General features: G+C 30.4%; 1 protein-coding gene across 2 annotated transcripts; it reads left to right on the top strand.

The window, feature by feature from the left end:
* Positions 1-10632: 10632 nt before the first annotated feature.
* On the top strand, positions 10633-18350 carry LOC127248670 (probable serine protease EDA2). 2 transcript variants are annotated; one of them, XM_051271131.1, is made up of 13 exons: positions 10633-10932; positions 12502-12627; positions 13287-13442; positions 13794-13976; positions 14407-14523; positions 14839-14892; positions 14972-15043; positions 16359-16549; positions 16734-16828; positions 17289-17363; positions 17512-17595; positions 17684-17784; positions 18042-18350. In XM_051271131.1, exons 1-13 carry the CDS (start codon positions 10753-10755, stop codon positions 18075-18077), a joined length of 1470 nt encoding a protein of 489 aa, XP_051127088.1. In that variant the 5' UTR covers positions 10633-10752; the 3' UTR covers positions 18078-18350. The 2 variants fall into 2 exon arrangements, with proteins under 2 accessions (XP_051127088.1, XP_051127087.1); XM_051271130.1 differs by having other exon boundaries at positions 17684-17793.
* Positions 18351-19574: the final 1224 nt, after the last annotated feature.

Here is a 19574-nt window from a genome sequence, read left to right as displayed (position 1 = left end):
ATGGATGGAGCCCTTATTTGATGGGGCTTTGAGGGCTCCCCTTTATTCGTGGGCTTGTCCTTTTTTTTTTTTTGCTTCTACTGTTGTTTGACTTTTGATAGGAGTTCCACGATCTGCTTTGTTTTTAGAATAAGATTTTTTTTTTTTTTATCTGTTTTCTTGTTTGAATAGACTTATTTATTTGCTTCTTTTTTGAAAGAAATTTCTGTTGTTTTTTTTTAAAGAAGCTCGTTAGTCCACTTTCTTTTTGAAAGGGGTTCCTCCATCTACTTTTACGTTAGAAGAGACTTCTTCATCTTCTCTTTTTGGCAAGGGCTCCTTATCCAACTTTTCTTTTGGAAGGAACTCCTCTTTCTGCTTTCTTTTTGGAAGAGGCTCATTAGTCTGCTTCTCTTTTGGAGGCAACTCATTAGTCTGCTTCCCTTTTGGAGGCGATTTCTTGGCCTACTTTATTTTTCGAGGGGCTGATCAGTTTGTGTTTTTTTTAGGTAGCTCCAGTGGCCCTTTCGCTTCTATACGAGCATACATTTTCTTATTTTGAACTCGCCTCTTTTGAGTCATGTTCAATCCCCTATTATCCTTTGGTGGAAGGCTTCGGTTTGTTCGCAATTTATTTTTCATTCTCTTTCACGACAAAAGGCTTCCGTGTTGCTTTGGAAATAATGGTGATCTTCGGCTGTGGTGATAGTCCGACCTATTTTCCATTCTCACTCCTCACCTCTGCGACAATGGCCTTAGGTTTGGGTCCTTTGTATGTTTTCTTCTTTTTCTAAACTTGAGGCTTTCGGACTTAGGACGATGATTCTGACATTAGGCTCTCTCCTGACCTTCTTTTGTCTCCCCTTCGGCATGGTTGAGACTGAGCCTTTACCAAACGTCATCCCCGTGAAGACGGATTTCTTAACGGGTGTCTTTGGTCTTAGGTGGTCGTAAACCGAAGTTCTCGACAGCTGGTTGCCAAGTTTGCCTCTTATAGGCCATTTAGCCGACATAGTATTAACGGTGGGAGTAAACCCTTTCGTCGGCCTCAGGGTCGGACATAATAAATCTTTTTCTTCGCTAATTCCACGGCTAGGGGTGAAAATAGGCCAGACTGTCCTGCAACTTGGCCTGGCCTGGCCCGATCTATTTATTAAAAACGTCACGTTTATATTTTTGTTAAAGTCTTTTTCTTTAAATAGAGTAGCTTAGACTTAAAAAAAAAGTCTCTTTATCAAACAGGTCGGCATGTTTAATAATATTATTGTTATACAAAATATTTTCTCATTATATTATTAATTAAGAATAGTTTTATACTCCCTCCGTCCGCGAAATTAGTCGCGTTTCTTTTTGGCGCGGAGTTTAAGAAAATTTAGTTTGTATAGTTAATTAGTATGATTAGTTAATATAATACATGTAATAAAATATTATTTTAACTATTTTTATTTTTGATGAATTATTGAAATAAAAGTTGAAATATTTTTTATTTTATTTTATTTTATTTAAATTTAATGTTTTATTTATTGAAATTGTTTTATTTTAAAAAAATATCACAGTATTATATTGATTGTAAATTATGCAATTAAATAAAAAAAATTAATTGTAATAATTTAAATACAAAAATAACAGCCTAAATACTAAAATTTTAATATAAACAAAACATCAAATTTTTCAAATTTGATTGTTGGTAGGGATAGATTTATAACTCATATTTTATATATCGTATCAAAATTTTTAGTATGCTATTTTATCGTAATGAGATATTGTACCAACAATTTGGTATACTGAATTTATAGATGAAAAAATACTAAATTACATAAATAACACATACCTAACTAAAAAAAACCGAAAATATCAAATTTCAGTATACTGAACATTTTTTTGTATGGTATCGATATTTTTTTTAATATACCAAAAAATTCGGTGTGGTATACAATATGGAGGTATTATCTGAATACAATATCGAGTCATTTCTAATTGAATTACAAGTATGATATCAGAATATAATATTTTATGCTGAAATATAAAAATTAAAAATAATTTTACAATTTTAAAAATATATTAGAAAATTAATTATTTTAGTATCAATATACTAAATTATTGATATAGACCGATAAATCAAATATTAAAATATCAAATTGTATTGATATTTTCGGTATATATTATACCAACAATGCTAAAAGTATATACAATTGTCGTACTAAAAATGTTCGATACGGTATCATACCGTATAAAAATTTACGACATACAATAATTTTGACACTTTAGTATTTTTTTTTCATATGGTACATGCATTATTTGAACAAATTGATATTTTTCACTCTTAATAATAGTGATAAATGATTTTTTTTTAATGAAATATAAAAATTAAATCTAAATCAAATCTCATTGTTAACTAATATTAAATCATAAAATATCAAATAAAATATTTTTTATATTATGCTAAAAATTAATTAAAAATTTTAGACATCACATAAACACTTATATATATCATATATCATATTTATTAATTTTTATTATTCAAAATTCTAGCCCTACTTTTAAATTTACAATAAAACAATAAAAATTAGGAGTATTAGTAATTGAATAAAATATAGTTAAATTTATAATTGTAATTAGTATTCTAATTATTACTATATTAGAAAATGCAACTAATTTCGCCCAAAACAGAAAAAGTGGACTAATTTCATGGAGGGAGGGAGTATCTAATAATGATATATATATAAATATAATAATAATTTTAAAAAGGTTCTAATTATATATCTATTATTAAAAAAATAATTATATAAACAGTATTTACTATCATTTAAAATTTCAAAATATGGACAGATGCTGCAAGCATATTCCTTTCCCTACAATTTCTTTGTTTTTTTTAACCCTAATTCAAATACTCTCAATCTTCCATCGCATCGTACAGTACAATACACAGATCCGGACATATTCACTTTCTGTTGTTTTCATAACGGCGGCTAATGTCTTGCAACCTTCTTCACCAAGCCCCGCTATTTTTTTTTCCGTCTTTTTTTTTCTTCTTTATTGCTACTGATGGTGGAATTTTGAAAGATCGGTAAGGTAAAAAAAATTTAAATATTTTTTGGTTTTTTTCGTTGTTCTTATTTGGATATGAATTTTGAAATATTTATTTTATATTATTGTGATTTTTTTGTTATATTTTATTTATTTTATAATTTTGTTTTTTTTTATATGCTAATTTTTTCTTTTCTACGTTATTTCTTTTGTTTTTTTATAACATTATTTTTATTATTTTTATTTATTGTGTTATATTTTATTTAAATGGCTTGTGAATAAATTTTATATATATTTTTTTAGAAAAATAATGAACAAATAATGTAAATAAAATACTGAAAGCTATTGAACAAATTTTGATATTTTTGTTTCTAATGTATCTCATTAATTAAATGTGTATTTTTTTATTTTTTATTTTAACAGAAAATGGCTTCGATGGATTAATCAAATATTTTTGGTCATCCAACTATGAATGATACACACAATAGTGTCAAACAAATGAAGATGCCAATAAAAAATAAACGAAAAAAAATAAAAATCAATTGTATGAAATGATTTTGATGAAATTGAAATTGCTAGAGGTGAAAAGAAAGCTATTTGCAAGTATTGTAAAAATGTATTTGCCACCGGAGGAAGATGTGCGAGCACAAGCCATCTAAAGAGACATTCATAAGGGTGTTTGCAAAGGTCAGTACATATGGCTTCACAAAAGAAACAAATTATCATTCCTTTTTTAAGTCATCCAGTACAACTACCAAGATCCGTTAGTAAATCCCGGGTTTAGATTTTTTAATAAAAAGATGAGGGAAGCCATTGCCACGTCTATTATGGTGCATGAGTATCCTTTTAGCATTGTAGAAGACGATGCTTTTATATGGTCCTTCCAGTATGCAAACTCTGAATTTCAAAAAGTTTCTCATATACAAAGTGATTATATAACAATATGAAGCAAAAGCGTTGAAGGAATTATTAAAGAGTGTGAGTAAGATTAGTTTGACAACAAATATGTTGAATACATGGTTATCACTGGCTATGTCATAGATTTTGGGTGGAAATTTTATAAAAGGATTTTAAGCTTTATCAAGGTACTTGCTCCAAGGCGATGAATTGATGTAGCCAATGCTATTTTCAAATGTTTGAAGGTTTGGAGGATCGAAGATAAAGTCTTCTCAGTATCAGTTGACAATGCTTCATATAACGACTCGTGCTTGAGGTATCTAAAAGATTACATTTCACGCAACACTAAACTTGTCCTCGATGGAGCTCTATTTTATATTAGATGTTGCGCACACATATTGAATTTTTTAATGCAAGATGGACTTAGTCAAATCAAAGATGTCATTCATAATGCTCGTGAAAGTATGAAGTATGTAAACTTCAATGATTCAAGATTGAAGACTTTTGGTGAAATCGTTGAACGAAAGCATCTAAAAGAAAGGAAGTTGATAATTGATTGTCTAACAAAGTGGAATTTTACATATCACATGTTACATGTTGCTTTAAAATTCAAGATTGTCTTCTCAAAATACCAAGAAAGAGAACCTCATTATACATTTGCACCTTCAAATAAAGATTGAGAGAAAGTTAGAAGAACACTATAAGATGCACTCGGCAAAGAAGAGTGTTACTTAGATATCTTTATCCGTATTTCTTTAGATATCTATATCCGTAGATTGATAAGATATAACAAATCCAAGTGTGGATTTGATAAGATATGACGTATCCATATCTTGCTGATATCTATATCCGTAGATTGATAAGATATAGCAAATCCAAGTGTGGATCTGATAAGATATGACATATCTATATCTTGCTAAGATTTAGCATATCCATGATAGAGTGCCGAGAAAGTTTGTAAACTTTTGAAAGTGTTGGACCTAGCTACCAATGTAATCTCTGAAAGTGAATATCTTACTGCTAATTTGTATTTTAAGAGGTTTGGAAGGTGAAATAAGTAATTGATGATACGGCAAAGAATGATGATCTTTTTATGATACAAATGGCAACTCAAATGAAAGAAAAGTTTGATAAATATTGGGGTGAGTGCAATATGTTGATGGGTGCTGCAAATGTATTGAATCCAATGGTTAAATTTCATGGCGTTGAAATATATTTTCCAATGATATACAAGTTTGAAGAAGTTGCTGCCGAGTATGTAAACAAAGTGAATGCATCACTACAACAACTATATAATGATTATATAGCCTTAACTGTTGAAGAGTTATCCTCAAATGAGTGCAATATGACTAGCAACATCTCCTCTGCCACCATCCAATTTGAATCTGCAATCACTACAAAAAAATAATATATTTGTAATGGAATTTCGTCCCTAAAGTTCACGTAGCTAACGTAATTCCATTCCTAATTCCGTCTCTAATGTCATTAGTAACGGAAAAAGTAAATTTAGAGACAAAAAAATTTTGTTACAAAAATGTTTTTTTCTTGTAATGAATAATTATTGGTCTCACCAAATTATGAGCCTTGTAAGAGCAAAAGAAGCTATTCATGTATCTAAATTTGAATTAGATGCATACCTAGAGGACAATGTTTATATTCATGATGGAAATATGTCTTTATTTTGTGCCTTGGAGTGGTGGAGGAACAACATGAAATATAAAGTTTTATCAAAGATGGTTGTTGCCGTACTTGCGATTCCAATATCAACGGGAGCTTCAGAGTCTACATTTAGGGCGTTTTGACAATTAGCTGATAGTTGTTAGCTGATTCAATAAGCTAGTTTGACTAACTGATTCGATTAGCTATTTGTATTAAAATGTTTGGTAAAACAACTGTTTGATATTAGCAGTTTATACGTAAAATGACAATTGAGGATATTTATATTTTATTTTTTTCTAATATATTCAATTGTATTCTTTTGAGTTTAGAATGTTTGAAATTTTTTGTTATTAGTTATTGAAAATTGTAAAAGTGTTATAAAATAATATTTATTTTTATTATAGTTAGATTGAAAAAATAATATATTTTTATTGAAAAATATAAACAATTTTTTCTATTAAAAATAATGTAAAATATAAAATAATAATTTTTTGTGTATATATTTATTATGTTAATTATCGATTAGTTCATTATATTTATAATTTTCAATAAATTTAATTTAATTTATTTATTTTTAGTATAAAATTTATATAATGTAATTTTAATACAAAAATAAATTATTAATAGTATTTATATTTTCTATATTGTGTTGATTTTATTAAATTTATATATTTTATCATTAAAATAATTTATATATTAAAATTAATTATTTTAAATTTATAAAAGTAAAACTATAATATAATAACATATTCTAATATAATTAATAAATAATCAAAATATATTTATTTGCGTAAAAATGCATAATAAATTTTCAAAGGCAAATAAAGAATAAAAATATTTAAAGTGAAAAAGCTATTGTAAAACGTTGAGTAAATTACCTTTTCAGAAATTAGTTTTTTTAGTCCAAAAAGCTAATTCACCAAACACCTAAATTAGTTGTTTGACTAAAAGCTGTTCAATAAACTAAAAACTATCTAAAAAGGTGTTGGATGTAGAATTATAGATGAATATCGTTCAAGGTTGAATGAAGAATCTATCGAGACACTCATTTACGGAGGAGATTGACTTCGATATAAATACAACTGGAAAAAAAAAGTTAATTTTATTATTAAGTATATTTTCTTTATATTATTCATCACAATATCTTTTTTCAATAAAAATATTTCTCGCATTTGAAAGTGAATGCATTATATTTTAAATTTATAATATTTTTTGAATTTTTTTATACAAATTTATTATTTGAACATATAAATTTTTTAGTATGATATTGTTATTGCAGGATGTATTTTTTTAGGATTCCAGCTGTGTTTTCTTAGTTCCTTTTGGTGTTTATAAGTTGTTTCATAAAATTGAAAATATTTGATATATCTTTGTCTATGATTTTTACGATAGATTATGTGTTTTATTATATGTTGTCTTTTTCGGTTAAGATCTTTAAGTTGAATTAATTGAAAATTTTTCTTTATATCTGAAAAACAATAATTTTGGCATGCACATATATATATTTTTTGGGTAAACTGTTTTTTTTAGTCCCGTAACTGGACCCCTTTATCATTTTAGTCCCGTAAGTGGAGCCTGTCGCAAACTAGTCCCATAAGTGAAAAATTTTCGTTGTTTTAGTCCTCCGGCGCCGGAGACGCCCGCGTGGCTTGCCGGAGGTGACGTGTCCGCCAGGTGTCCCGCCATGTCACCGACACCTGGCAGACACGTGGATTTATTTTTTTTAATTTTTTTAAAAATAAAATCAAATTAAAAAATTAAAAATATATAAATAAATTTAAAATAAGTTTTAAAAAAAAAATTTAAAAAATAAAAAATAAATAAAAATCCACGTGTCCGCCAGGTCAGCGCCAGGACCTGGCGGACACGTCACCTCCGGCGAGCCACGCGAGCGTCTCCGGCGCCGGAGGACTAAAACAGCAAAAAATTTTCACTTATGGGACTAGTTTGCGACAGACTCTACTTATGGGACTAAAATAATAAGGAGGTCCAGTTACGAGACTAAAAAAATAGTTTACCCATATTTTTTTAATATTTAAATAGGTTTGGAGGTGATTGTTTTTATTTTACAACTTTGATATCAGTAACTTTCTTAAAGATATCCATCCGGACATAAAGGACTTTGTTACAGCTTATAAGCAGAAATGATTGGATATGTCTCATGTTTGCTATTGCTAATGACATGATAACATGTGTTTAACAATACTTAAGAAAAAAATTATAATTATTCACTATCATTATATGTCATCTGTGTTGAAGTGTTGAAACTTTAAATTTTGATTTCATAAATAGAAATGCTAATTTGCTGATTTATTTTCTTAAATTTTCTTAGGGTGTGTTCGTTTGTAAGATTTGTGCAAAATCTTACTATTCATCCAATTTTTTCTCCCCAAAAATATCAAATCAAACACCTATTTTTCATTTTTTATATTATACTAAAAATCAATTTTATATTCAAAACATCACATCAACACCTATTTATATCACATCGTACAACTATTCAAATTTAAAATTTTTACTATTCAAATCCCAACTCAAAATTCAAACCCGCAGACAAACACACCCTTAAAATATTTGCTGATTTATTTGATTTTTCTCTCTTTGAGAGTCTTTTGTTGCATTGGTAAGTAAAATAATTTTTTTTCTTCTTGTTCTAACATAATTTCTTGATGCTTTGCCTAATTTTTATATAGAGAGAAGAAATTTGTGATATAATACTAATTTGATGAGCTTCTGTAAACAACTTTAGTGGTTCCAGAAACTTTGAGCGATTTCGCATTTCTTGTGTACGTGTGAACCATAAAAGCTCTGTTATTAATTTCTAAACATTTTGTTGAATTTTTCAATATTGCTTTGTGAGAATAATCAGTTCAATGACAATAGATTGATGTAAATTTATTTTTATTTTTATTTTTTTATGTCATTATGCAGTGATCTCGCTTTCATTTAGAGTCTGCGGACCTGCTATTCTAAATAATGATTTTTTATTTTTTATTTTTTTATGAATTGCAATATATATTTTTTGCAAACTATTAGTATTATATATTGTATTCTTATAGGGCAAATTAAAATTATTATTTTTGTTATTGAAAAAACAGAATTTTTTAATTTTTTATATATTATGTAAATAATTTTTTTTGTTTTTGTAATACTAAATTTACAAAAAAAAAAGAAAATCTTAGTCTGCTAGGGCCTTTGTCCCTCTTTGTCTGAGCTGCATTAGTTGGCGGAGGCTCTGCTTCCTCGGAAGCCTCTTGGTTTGAAGCTGCCAAGGTCTCTTCCTGCAAACTTCTTTTTGTTTAGAGCCGCCATAGCCTCTGGAGTGTAACCTGTAGACTCCTTGTTGTTTGGAGTTTCCATGGCTTCTGGAGCCTTACCTGGCAATTTCTTTTAGTATGAAGTTGAATTTTTTGCGCACAAAGTAGTACTAGGTTTATTTTAAACCTTTTGTTTTGTGAAAATGTCCTCCTGATGCAATATGCAAGGACATCAACATCTATGGTTTGGCCTCATGCTAATTTAGGGTTAGTGGCTGCACTCGCAGTTGCCTGCTGATGGAAGGTTAAGAGTTGCATCTATGTGGCTTGCCCTCCTTGTCCCCACGTTTGGATGGTCCTCATCCATTAAGGATTAGCCATATATGAACTGGAATTTCCTCATGGCAGTGTCAGCGCATTCCACATAGATTGTCCGCTGAATTGTCCCGGCGGAATCGTGCTAAATGTTGAAAATTCACTTGCTCCTAGTAGAGGCTCGGCAAATGAATTGACTTATTTGAAAAATACCTTGTTCTTTGGAAGATCGATCTCGTATACAACTTGAGTTATAAGTACGAATGGTTTCTTTGAATTTTCAAGGGGAAATCAGAGTTTAATTTATTTTATAGGCTCATTTGGTCGTTATACAGCTCTCCAAGCCTCCAGCGGCCTGTAGGCTACAACTCCAGTAGCCTGCAGGCTCCAGCATGGTCTTGCTTGCCCCGGCCAAGAGGTCCGAAGGATAGGATGTTCTGCGCCAAATTCGTAGTTTTCTTTAAGCAGTACAAATGAATCCCATGTAAGCCTTGAAATCGCCACTCGTAATATCCGACTTTGGTCTCACTGGGCGTGCCAATTGTTGGAACCATTTTTTTTTCGTAGGGATCCAATTCAGATTTTTCGAAAGGGACTCCGAGCCTTTTTGAATATGATGCGCTTAAAGATCAAACGATGTGATTCCCGATAGCACTCCAAAGAGCATGTCCGTCGTTGGATTAGAAAATGGCTTCGGCGTTGGAGCCGTTGCATGGCTTCGAGTCTAAACTGCTGATTTGATGAATTTTTATTTAAAATCTTTAGAAAATTGGATAGCACATGCTGGAAACTTAAATTAACATAAATTATGCTGACATTGATAAAAGACAATAGAAGTTAAGACATAATTGTATAATACTCCTTAACTTATAAATAAATTATTTGGAATGAAATGATAAACTTTAAGGTTTGGATAAGATGCGTCTTCTCTTGTGTGCTTGTGTGTGTTTTGATTGTGTTTAATAATCCTAACAAATACTTTATCTTTACTATCCGACCCCATATTTATCTCTTTTTTGGATTTTTTCATAATTTTTTATTATTTATTTATTTTTTAAAAAATATCAAATTAAATAATTACTTTTTATTTTTATATTATATTAAAAAATTATTTTATATTTAAAATATTATATAAATATATATTTTTATATTTCATCAAATAATTATTAAAATTTAAACTTTTTTACTTATTAAAAATTTCATACTCACAAACCAAAGACATCCGAATCTTGTTTATAGTAGTATATAAAATATGTAAATAAATATAACATTAAAAAATACTCCATCTGTCCCGGATACTGTGTCTATTAAAAAAAATAAAATTTAAAAATTTAAAATAAAATTAAAGTATGTAAAAATAACATGGGACGGACAAAAAGCGTGATATGATATCCGGAAGGGAAAGGAGTAATAAATTAGGAAACATATGTCTGATAATGTATATTTCCGTGGACAAATGTAAATGATACGGTGAAAATAATTGAAAAGTGACGTAACAGCGTCACTGGTTCGCGGACTTTCCTTATTTACTGAGAAGACTCGGGATGAATAACGAAACCGTAGAACCATAGGATAGGAGGCTCGCTGTTCGCTCCTACGAAACCTCTACAGCGAACTTATGGAGTTCCCCGCACCTATGACGAAGTTGGTATTAATCGTATTTTACCTGTTAGTAATGGTTGAATTGATTGATGCATCGGTCCCGCGGTTACTGCGGCAGCTGGAGTCCGGTAGCGGGAATTATTTGACCACAGAGGAGCACTGGATCAATCAGACACTCGATCACTTCTCTCCTTATGTGAGTCCAATATTGTTAAACTGTTACAGATATCCGTGTTGTTTTTGGAAGCACGGTGCTTGTGTTGAGAGTTGGGAATTGGCAATACTTTTTGTGGCATTCGAATTTTGAATTTACATTTACTCGATTGAACAGTTAACCAATTTTGAATTTTGCGATTCAATGAGTCTTTACCATTGTTAAGGGCGTGTCCACTTGTATTTTCATCCCCATTCCCCCATTTTCGCTCTATTTAATCCAAGTCAAAATATATTTTTATTTTTCACAGGCAAAATTTCACATCCAAGTTTTGACACCTATTTTTCTGTAAAAAAAGTAAAAAAAAAAAAATCTAATATAAAAAAATGAAAAAACATCCAAAACATTACTAAACACACAACTCTCCTAGTTTTTGTAATAGAACAATTTTGTAGAGCTGTTGGAATTAGAATTATTGAATATGCTGAATTTGATGCGTTGGTATGAAATATGTTCAAGAACTGATGAAGAATGCAATTTGATGTAAGAAAAATAAAATGACACAATGATTTATGCCACTTGGAAAAAGCCACGGGAATAGAGGATACTTTCAGGTGTAGGAATAGGGATATAAAAAGATATGGATAGGAATGAATCTTTACTGAGATGATAATAAATAATCATTTTCCTTGTATTGGGATCTAGTAGAAGTGTTTGAATCTGCATAGAAGTGGCTGAATCCTCATCATCTGTAGCAAGTAAGAGTGATTAGAGTTGCCGTCTAAAGCTCGTTGGAATGCAAATGGATTAGTCTGGCTCTACACAGTAGGAGTTTGCTACAAGGAACTCCCTCGGTTTGGATGGAAACTAGCTCGCCTCAACAACGGAGCGAACGAGCGGCAATGCGACACTAGACTTGCCTTAATCTCTAAACTGAATATCTTCGAACCGGCTAATCTGAGGCTTGCCTGAAGAGGAACTTGCCTGAGAAAAATTTGTTGACTGGCGAGTAACTCACGTGACATAACACTCACTAATGAGTACAAATAGCGAGTATGTGAAGTTATGTGATAACATTAGGCTGAATAGTTTTGTTTGTCACATATTTAGTTTATTTATTTCAGAATGTATATTTATTAATTAGATTATGAAGACTTTGATATATTTTAATTTTAGACTGTAAAAATTCATTAATGTTTACCTACTTGATACTTTATTCTTAACAAGCATTTCCAACATTCAATTCTTACCCAGTTTCTTGGCAAGTAAAGCTACTGTGGTTAACTAGAGCTTGAGTTCGGAACTTTCCAAGTTCAAGTTGCTCGATTCATTTTCAACTATAGTAAGGATTAAATTAACCTGAAAGATGTAATATTATGTAAATTCAGGTCTGGTATATAATTTCTTTCCTTGAGATTGATGGGAAACTGTGCATTTTGGTGTTTTCTGGTAGTTGTATCTGCTGGATTATACATTATGAAAGAGTCTTTAATGAATCTCGATTTAATGTGATAAATATTGAAGCACAACTAAGTATATTCTTTATCATTTAATGTTTTTTCTTAAAACTTCATTCCATATAATCTGCATAATGTGTTTCTTTTGTTCCAGGACCAAAGGCAATTTCAGCAGCGGTATTATGAATATCTTGATGATTTTCGTGCTCCTGATGGACCTGTATTTCTTAAGATATGTGGAGAATCTGCTTGCAGTGGGATTCCAAATGACTATATTAGTGTAAGTTATCAATTTATAGACTGCTAGAAAAGCTTGATGTATATTGTGCTATTTGTGGTTTGTGGAGACTAAGTAAGAAAGTAAATGGAGGAAAGAGACGTCATTTTTATGTCAATAGAACCTAAATGGACTTTGAAGAAGTGTATGTTTATAACCTTAGCATGCATTTGTTTGTGCATGCATAGTTTGTAATTAAAATATAATGTAACTTGTGGCAAGACTCAATGAGAGAGAACTGATCCTAGCTGATCAAGATTTAAAGGAATACGCTTATGACCATGGTATGCATGTGCATGTGTTACACATACATGGTCTTCAACATGTTATGTAACTTATGCTGGGAATCATTTGGGGGATCACCTTTTTTTTTTTCGTCTATTAATTAGTCAAATAAGATTGAAGTATAATAATTTATGATGGGAACCTGCAGGAGTGTGTCTATGAAGATTTCTTATGGTCAAGTATAATAGGCTTCTATTTTCTGCATTGTTGGTGGGCCAACAACTTTCCAATCCCCTTTATTAAATAAAGTACATGCTTACAGATTAATGGAACAGGTGAAAGTAAAAAAGAGAATTGAGTGTAATAGTATTGATATATGCTGCCATGGTATACATGTCTTAATTGTTAAAATATTTCTAAAGCCTGAAAGTTGACAGGTTTTAGCCAAGAAGTTTGGAGCAGCAGTGGTTACACTCGAGCATCGTTACTATGGAAAGAGTTCTCCTTTTAAATCATTGGCTACAGAGAATCTGAGATATCTTTCATCCAAACAAGCACTTTTTGATTTGGCTGTTTTCAGAGAGCATTATCAGGCATGTCACAGCTTATTTGAATTAAAACTTTTACCTGGAACCATAAGCATAAGACTGATGAAACTGTTGCATACTACTACTTCCAATCAATACTAAATGATGCTACTACTGTATTTTTAGTTCTACTCTCTGTCTTTGAATTATATGACTGTCAATGTGAAAATTAAATCTTGATGCTAGGGTTTTTGGGAAAAGGTCAAAGTTGGCATCTTCCTTTATAAATTTCTTTTATTTATATTTTTCATTTAATTCTCCTACAAACTGTTGCTGTGTTAACATTCTATTAACTATTTTTGTATATTGTGCAAGAGCTTCATGAATTTATATTTTATGTCTGTTTCTTTTACACAGGATTCCTTAAATGAGAAGTTCAACAGATCAAATGTTGAGAATCCTTGGTTTTTCTTCGGTATTTCATATGCAGGAGCTCTTAGTGCATGGTTCCGTCTAAAGTTTCCGCACCTTACTTGTGGTAGTCTGGCAAGTTCTGGAGTTGTACAAGCTATTTACAACTTCACAGAATTTGATAAGCAGGTGACTTAACTGTTCATCTTCTAGCAAAAGATAAAATGTGTAAAGCAAGAACCAAGAATGCAAAACTAAGTATTTAGAATACATAGGAGAAAAAAAAAAAAAAAAAGAAAACATAGAAAATATTCAAAGAAGAATATTCATAACTATAAACCTTCTGGATATTTTAATTTTCTGAAAAGGTCAACATTATGTTGGTCAGTACTGTAATAAATAATGTATTAATTAAGGTCATATCAAATTTAATCTCTTGTTAAGTAATTTGGGAATGCAAATAACTTATTGATGGTTTTCCCTTTATGTTTTGTATATGTATTAATTATTAAGTTATTAAGCTTTTTTTTTCCATGGAACTGTCGCAAATCTTTCTTGTGTGTTCTCGATTTTTGTGATTTCTGTTAGTCTAAGTATCTTAGCTTGAGTTCCTGAGCAGATAGGTGAATCCGCTGGTCCAGAATGTAAAGCTGCTCTCCAAGAAATTACTCATCTTGTTGACCAGAGACTTGTATCTGATGAGAAAGCTTTGAAGAAATTATTTGGTGCATCTCAGGTAAGTACAATATGAGATGTAGAAATAATTGATGTCTACGTTGTTTCATTCTTCATGCTACATACAGTTTTTGGTCTCAACCAGCTATACAAAAAAATATTTCAATTATATGCATGGCTACATTTCATTTTTCCTGAAGAGAGTTTTGTAAGATTTGTCATATTCACCAGCTTGTTGATTAGTAATGTATATAAAATTTAAACTGCTCTTATTCTAAATGTGAGGTTTTGTTACATCAGTTATTTTCCGTGTATTTCCTTTTGCGTGGGAACTGACATCATATGCTGGACTTTATTATGATTCTCTTGCTTGCAGCTAAAAAATGATGGTGATTTCCTGTATTATCTAGCTGATGCTGCAGTTACAGCAGTATGTCCTTATAAAACCCTTTTTATAGACGGAATTTTAGTTTATTAGATCACTTACTGCATGCTTTGTCACTTTTCAGTTTCAATATGGAAATCCGGATAGATTGTGCAACCCTCTTATTGAGGCAAAGAAAGCAGGAAAAGATTTGGTGGTAAGCATTTTATAAGAAAATATAATATGTTTTTCCCCATTTTTTCTAACTTGATATGCAAGTCATGAAAAGCTGTATTTCATCATATTGTAATCTGACATGGCTTGGGGGTAAAAAAATAAATAACTGCAGCGAAAAACCTGTGACAGTTTATAAATGATTGTATGGTCCCTTTTAATGGGAATAAGATTTGGTACCCTCTAGTTGTCTATTTGAATTGCATTATGCCATTTATGGTTGCAAGCAATGTTCACATAAGTGAATATGTGCATGCCGAATACTTTGTCACGTGCATTCTTGCTGGCTCATTCATGGCTTAAGCACTTGTGCAATGGTGCACGAGTGCACAAACCAGAAAATCTCATATAATATGCATGTATGTGTCTGGTTTAGATCCTAGCCATATATTTTTTTCTTTTTAACAAGCTTTGGACTTAACTTTTCTTAATCATAGCCATATATTAAATGTAGAGATCAGTGTTTAACTGATTTTGTTATCTAGTCTGTGTGTGGATAGACAAATTGCTATTGGCCATGGCATGATTGCCTATATTAGAGATAACCATCTCTCTGTTTGGCACTTTTGTGTGATATTTTCGAGAGGTTCTTGTCGTTATCCATGTAGATGAATCCAGGCTTGCATCCATCATCCATGTGAACTTAGGGGTGGTGCTGGCCTATATTTATCATGTTAACAGCAAATCTCATATGGCGTTCTGTATTATATGATAAGCTTTTTTGGCTTTCTTGTAATGCATGCAATTTCCTTGTGTGAGCGGAGCCTTAGCACCATTTAAGGTCACAAGCTTGTGTAAATTTCCCTTTCCTCACTACTTAGATTTCCTCACTTTAGCTGACTGTTATGTCGCACTATTGTTCAATACTAAGCTTAATGAATTAGAAAGAAATTTCTGGTTCATTCAATCAATAGAGGTAAAATTTCCACCCTAAAACTTCAGAATAACCTAGGGTTCTATTTATATGTTTTCAATCACATTTAATACTATTTTCAACAATATGTTTTATATATAAAAAAAATAAAATCACATCAACTACCTAATAATTATTTAAATATTACTTCAAAACATATTTTTTATGCAAAATATTACACTCAACATTATCGAATGCCTATTTTTTATTAATTTTTTACTATTCCCAAAATTCTCCAAAACTCCAAAACATATCTAAACAGAACCTTTCAATTGACATTGTATGGACAATTTTAGAAATGCTTAATACTTATAGTATGTTATTTTTACCTTCTGTATGCATAATTTTCCCTCTATTTTTCGTATGCTGACATTCTCAAAATCAGGTGACATATGCTGCTTATATAAAAGAGAATTACGCCGATGTGGAAACCTATGACCAAGAGCATTTGAAAAAGACTGAATTAACTAATGGCTCCTCTGACCGCCTGTGGTGGTTTCAAGTCTGCACTGAAGTTGCATATTTTCAAGTTGCACCATCAAATGATAGTATCCGCTCATCAAAAATTGATACTAAGTCTCTTTCCTCTCTCTCACCCTCTCTCTGTATATATATATATGTGGATAAATACATAGATTGATACATCTGGTCATTTCTCAGTTTTCACCCTTTTTCTGACTTTCATTTTCATCTTATGTTTGGAGTTGGTGAGACTAACAGCACAAATTGATAAATTAATTTGTGTACTGGTCAATGGCAGATACCATTTGGACCTCTGCAAAAATGTCTTTGGAAAGGAGCTCTCTCCTGATGTTTCTGGAACCAATTTATACTATGGTGGCAGAGAAATTGCTGGTATATATATCATTCAGATGCTCCTCTTTCTATTTGGCTGTGAATTTGAATTTCACATTCTAAGTATCTGTTATGGTCTCACCCTTTGAATTGTTTATAAATCATTATGTCGATAAGCTACATGGTATAACATGGCCCTTACATTAAGTTACTAAAGATATCAAAGTTAGTTTAATTGTCACACACACGCACAAGAATAAAATGACCTGTATTTTTCAGGTAAAATTGTACATCTCCATCATCATTTGTATCTTAATATAAATGCACACAATGCCTGGTTTAAATTTTATTGCTTGATTCACTATTCTGTTTGTTAAATTGATGCATAAACTTCGAGTTATATATATATATATATATATACCCTTGTGTGTTTTTTCAGTATGCCTAAGTATTTTTAATCATATTTGTGGCATGGAATATCCCACGATGACTTGTTTTCTTTGTTGAAATAATTGGGCAGGTTCAAAAATAGTATTCACGAATGGATCGCAGGACCCATGGCGACATGCATCGAAACAGACTTCTTCACCTGAAAGTGAGTCCAAACATTTATGCGCAGCACTTATTTATATATGCCTAAGCTTGGTTGATATGGGTGAACGTTGTAATGATCCATAATATATTCTTTCAATAATGGTATCATCAGATACATCCATCCATCTGTGTGTTTCTTGAATTTTCAGTGCCGTCATACCTCGTCAGCTGCCACAACTGTGGCCATGGAACTGACATGCGCGGATGCCCCCAGTCTCCCTTGGTTCTACAAGGTATGTATTTATATGAAAAAAATCATCCACCACTATTGTAAAGTAGAGTAGGCCATCCAACCATCCATCCATGGGTATATTGTTTCAGGTAATGCTGAGAACTGCACATTCCCGGATGCAGTTAATAAAGTAAGGCAGCAGATGGTACAGCATATCGATACATGGCTGTCTGAGTGCCAACAGGCTCAGGTTTCGCTCGTAAGCTCTATGTAATCATTCATTATTGTAAATGTCTGAGCTTGCTTGCGGATTTTATATTTATATTGGCATGCGACATATTATGCTTTTCATTTAAGGGGTTGTTTGGCGAGGATAATCGGAATCTCTTGGTTTTTGCTTATTTTCATTATTATAAAATTTGTGGGAAAAATAAATCAATGCATCAAGTATAACTCCTTTTGGAATTCTTATAAATTTATTAGCAAATTGTACTACAATCTTGCAAGGATTCAAATCGTTATCCCCAGCTCTCTAAACATTAAGGAATGAGATTGATGGCCACTCGTAGGCCACACAATGCCTTCTTTGGAGTAAGATTGTGTTTTACAAATTATGCTAAAGCTTCTTGGATCGATCAATTTCTTGGATGACTCTCTAGTTAGATTGTTGTTGCCTCTTCGAGAAAGGCCCACTTTTTTATTGATGATATATTTGATAAACTTAGTCGTATGTGGCCATATGTAACAAAGCTTTAACAAATGGTATTGTAACTTAAAGCTTACAGTATAAAAATTTCTTCTTGTTTGGTTGTTTCATTTCTTGTATATTTGCTTGTTTGGGGCTCATCCAGTTCATTACATCCTATTCATTTCTTGTATGTGTGCTTGTTTGGGGCTCATCCAGTTCATTACATCTTGCATTATTAATGGTATATTGATATAGAAAAGAGTTGGGATTGATGGGTATACTTTGTATAGCACAGCTACTATTGAAGCATTTACTTCAATTCATCTTCGAAACGTCAATTATTCAAGCAATTATATATTAAACTAGTGGGAAACACTTGCGCGGCCTTTTTGATATTTTATTGTTTTATACATCAAATGTTTTTATAATTTTCTTTTGTATGCCTTCGTTAAATTTTTATTAACAGAGCACATTTATAATTTTCTCTTAAGAATAAAAAATTAGAATTTATGTAATCAGTAGTTATGTAATTCTATATCCTATCATATCTTATATATATATATAACTATCAGATTTTCAACACACATTTTTTAAATCCAACGCCTGAGACTAATCGCCATATTTTGATTATTTTGATTTTGCTCAATTGTTGAAAAAATATGTATATTTTTGCAAAGTATGATACACAAACTGAATTAAAAAATTCAATTAAGAAACTACTCTATTATTTCATTATTTTTTAAAAAAAAAAAAACTGTAATTGAGTACCTAAAAATTATATCTATATATGTTTTGAAAAAATTCTATTAAAAAATTAAAAACCCCCCAAAAAAAAGTTGAAGGAATTAAAAAGTTGGAGGCCACACCCTTTGCTATAGTTATATATATAATTATATATATATGATAGGATATAGGATAAGAAATGTATAATAACGAATTTACTTTTTAAATTTAAATTTAAATTAATTATTTAATTTTAAAATGAATAATAAGTATTCTATATATACATTATAGTATCATATTTTTAATAATTTTATCAACTTATATATATAAATTATTTATTGATTATGTTAGTTATAGTTTTGTTAAGTATGTTAATTATGGTATATTAATTATGGATATTTAATATAAATTTATTTTAATAAAAATATTAAAAATAATAAAATAGCATAGATTTACTGAAAACTTGTATATACACAAATTATTTTTAATAAAATTCTAAAAATTTCATTAAATCATCAATATTTTTTATTTAAAATAAATCAAAAAATTTTAATTTAAATATGAAAATATGATAATATAATATATTTATTATAAATAAAAATAAATAAATTTTATTTTAATATTATTAT

The sequence above is a fragment of the Andrographis paniculata genome, unplaced genomic scaffold (genome assembly GCF_009805555.1).
Source record: "Andrographis paniculata isolate CXL003 unplaced genomic scaffold, ASM980555v1 Contig34END, whole genome shotgun sequence".
Taxonomy (NCBI): Eukaryota; Viridiplantae; Streptophyta; class Magnoliopsida; order Lamiales; family Acanthaceae; genus Andrographis; species Andrographis paniculata.
Note: the sequence above shows the minus strand (reverse complement) of the source record. Positions and strands in the feature narration are given on the sequence as shown.